Source organism: Paramormyrops kingsleyae, chromosome 8 (assembly GCF_048594095.1).
Source record: "Paramormyrops kingsleyae isolate MSU_618 chromosome 8, PKINGS_0.4, whole genome shotgun sequence".
Taxonomy (NCBI): domain Eukaryota; kingdom Metazoa; phylum Chordata; class Actinopteri; order Osteoglossiformes; family Mormyridae; genus Paramormyrops; species Paramormyrops kingsleyae.
In genome coordinates, this window is record NC_132804.1 from 39,035,853 (window position 1) to 39,038,294 (window position 2,442).

Below are 2,442 nucleotides of genomic sequence, written 5' to 3' on the forward strand. Positions count from 1 at the left end.
GCTCACATCCAGTATCACAGAAATTATTCCAGAAGCTTATCTCTGTGCCAGCTGTTCGGTGTGCAAAATTTTTCCTGTTTGTGTCACAGGCCCAAATGTGGCATTTTGTAAATCTGTTTAAAAGGACAACTATTTTACTAATATTAAATGGGAAAACATATATGCACAGACATTTTATTTCTGTTCTTTAAAGTTTCAGTCTTTAATGTCTAACAACTTCTCAATTTTTTGAATGTGCATTGACCATGTATGTCTTGAAAAATTCTGATAATTTACAATACATTTTAGGAAAACAGCCAAACGAACAAATAAAAATTAATAGGTGCGGAATACACCCCTACTGAGCAGTAGCACTTTCATCTCCAACCCCCCACAGTGCTGTTTCAGCACTAGCCCCTCAAAAAGTCTCTGCCTAGCCCTGTTTAGAACAATTCAGAAACACTGTCCACTTATCATTTAATTGCAAAATTTTCTTGCAATGATAGTTCAATGACCTGAACTCTTTTCTATTCCCTCCTTAGGTGTACCAGAACATAAGAAAAAATACAGAAGGCTCCAACATGTCAGGAAGTGCTGGCAACATGATCTACTTACAAATACATCCAGAAATGCTAAACTGATTTTACTTTAGAAATAAAACACTTTGAAGTGGACAGTCTCACTGGAAAGGTCAGAAAAAATTGAATACTAAGAAAACTAATTGAATCATTTTTCAGTTGAAATGATGAGTAGAATAATACTCATTGTGCAAGCTCATGTCCTCCTGGGCATTGCTAGTAGTCTGGTTACACATTCCATACCATGGAATGTGCCCTGTCCTCAAAAATGTGTATGCCAGATCAGGCCCTGGTATTGCCCAAAATCTGCATACCGAGAAGCTCCCACTGTAGACTGCAATGACCTGCTCCTCTCCCAGCTTCCTGCTAAACTCCCATTGGAGACCCAGACCCTGAGGCTGCAGAGCAACCTTATCACCAATTTGGATCAGAGGGATCTGCAGGGCCTGGCAAACCTGACTGAGCTGGATCTCTCCCAGAACACCTTCAGTAACATACGTCACTTGCAGGTAACCCACATACCTGCTCTGCTTAGCCTTCACATGGAGGAGAACCAGTTACACCACATTCCAGACTCTGCCTTCTCAGGTCTGCCTAATCTTCAGGAGTTGTACCTTAACCATAACCAACTTCGAACCATTTCACCAGGAGCCTTTATGGGTCTAGGAAATTTACTGCGGCTCCATCTCAACTCAAATCACCTTAGGATGATAGACAGACACTGGTTCCATGCTTTGCCCCAGACACTGCCAGGTCTAAAATTTCTGGACTTGAATAAAAACCCTATTCAGCTGGTTCAGAAGGGAGACTTCAAGGACATGCTTCTTCTGAAGGAACTGGGGCTTAATAACATGGAAAATTGTGAAAAGAGTGTTCTGCTATGCACAACCTGCCAGAACTGACTAAACTGGAGATCACTAGTAACCCAAGACTGTCATATATTCACCCTAAGGCCTTCCAGCAGCTGACAAGTATGGAGAGCCTTATGCTCAATAGTAATGCTCTGAGTGCTCTCCATTGGCAGACAATACTCTCATTACCCAGCTTGAAAGAGATCAGCTTGCACACCAATCCCATCCGATGTGACTGCCTCATCCAGTGGGTGGGAGCAGAAGACCACAAGTCTGTCCGGTTTATTGATCCCCAGTCCACATTCTGCTCTGAACCCCCAGACCTTAAAGCAAAGAGGGTGAAGGAAGTCTCCTTCCAAGAGATGTCAGAGTGTTGCCTTCCTCTGATTGCCCCTGGAACCTTCCCTCATTATGTCAAAGTCAGACATGGGGACAACTTAGCTTTGCACTGCCGAGCCCTTGCTGAACCAGAACCGAGCATTTATTGGGTCTCTCCTAAAGGCCTCAGGCTCATCCCTTTTGCAAGTCACAGCCCATATCGGGTCCTGGCAGAGGGAACTTGGGTATCACAACTGAGAAGGCAGGGTTCTACACATGTGTGGCCCAGAATCTGGTAGGTGCTGATACTCAGAGTGTGACAATTTAACCCAGTCAACAGGAAACAGACCTGCTGAGCCCAAAACACCAGTGTAATTTGAAATTGTTTGCTATTATAGAATGGGATAACCTATGTTCAGCGGACAGCATTTACCAACAACCTAAATGTAAATACTTATGAAACATTAACAGCTACTTGGATGTTCACCATGTTCAGAAAAATTACCCATTCTTTCACTACAGTGTTGTCAAAATGAAAGACTTGATTTTTATTTATTTTATATATGAATATATATTCAAAATGTTTATGTGTGTATGCAGATATATAAACAGAGATTACTTATGCGGTGCTGCCAAATGGAAACTCAAGATGTTTTTTTGGCTTGTCACAAGCACTGCGGGTCTATTTTGTATCATAGCAATCATTGGCATTGCTT

General features: G+C 42.2%; 1 protein-coding gene across 1 annotated transcript; it reads left to right on the forward strand.

The window, feature by feature from the left end:
• Window positions 1-721: 721 nt before the first annotated feature.
• On the forward strand, window positions 722-2,212 carry lrrn2 (leucine rich repeat neuronal 2). The gene is given in 3 exon segments (XM_023843739.2): window positions 722-1,421; window positions 1,424-1,966; window positions 1,969-2,212. Coding segments are annotated over 3 exon segments (1,329 nt in total). The 3' UTR covers window positions 2,055-2,212.
• Window positions 2,213-2,442: the final 230 nt, after the last annotated feature.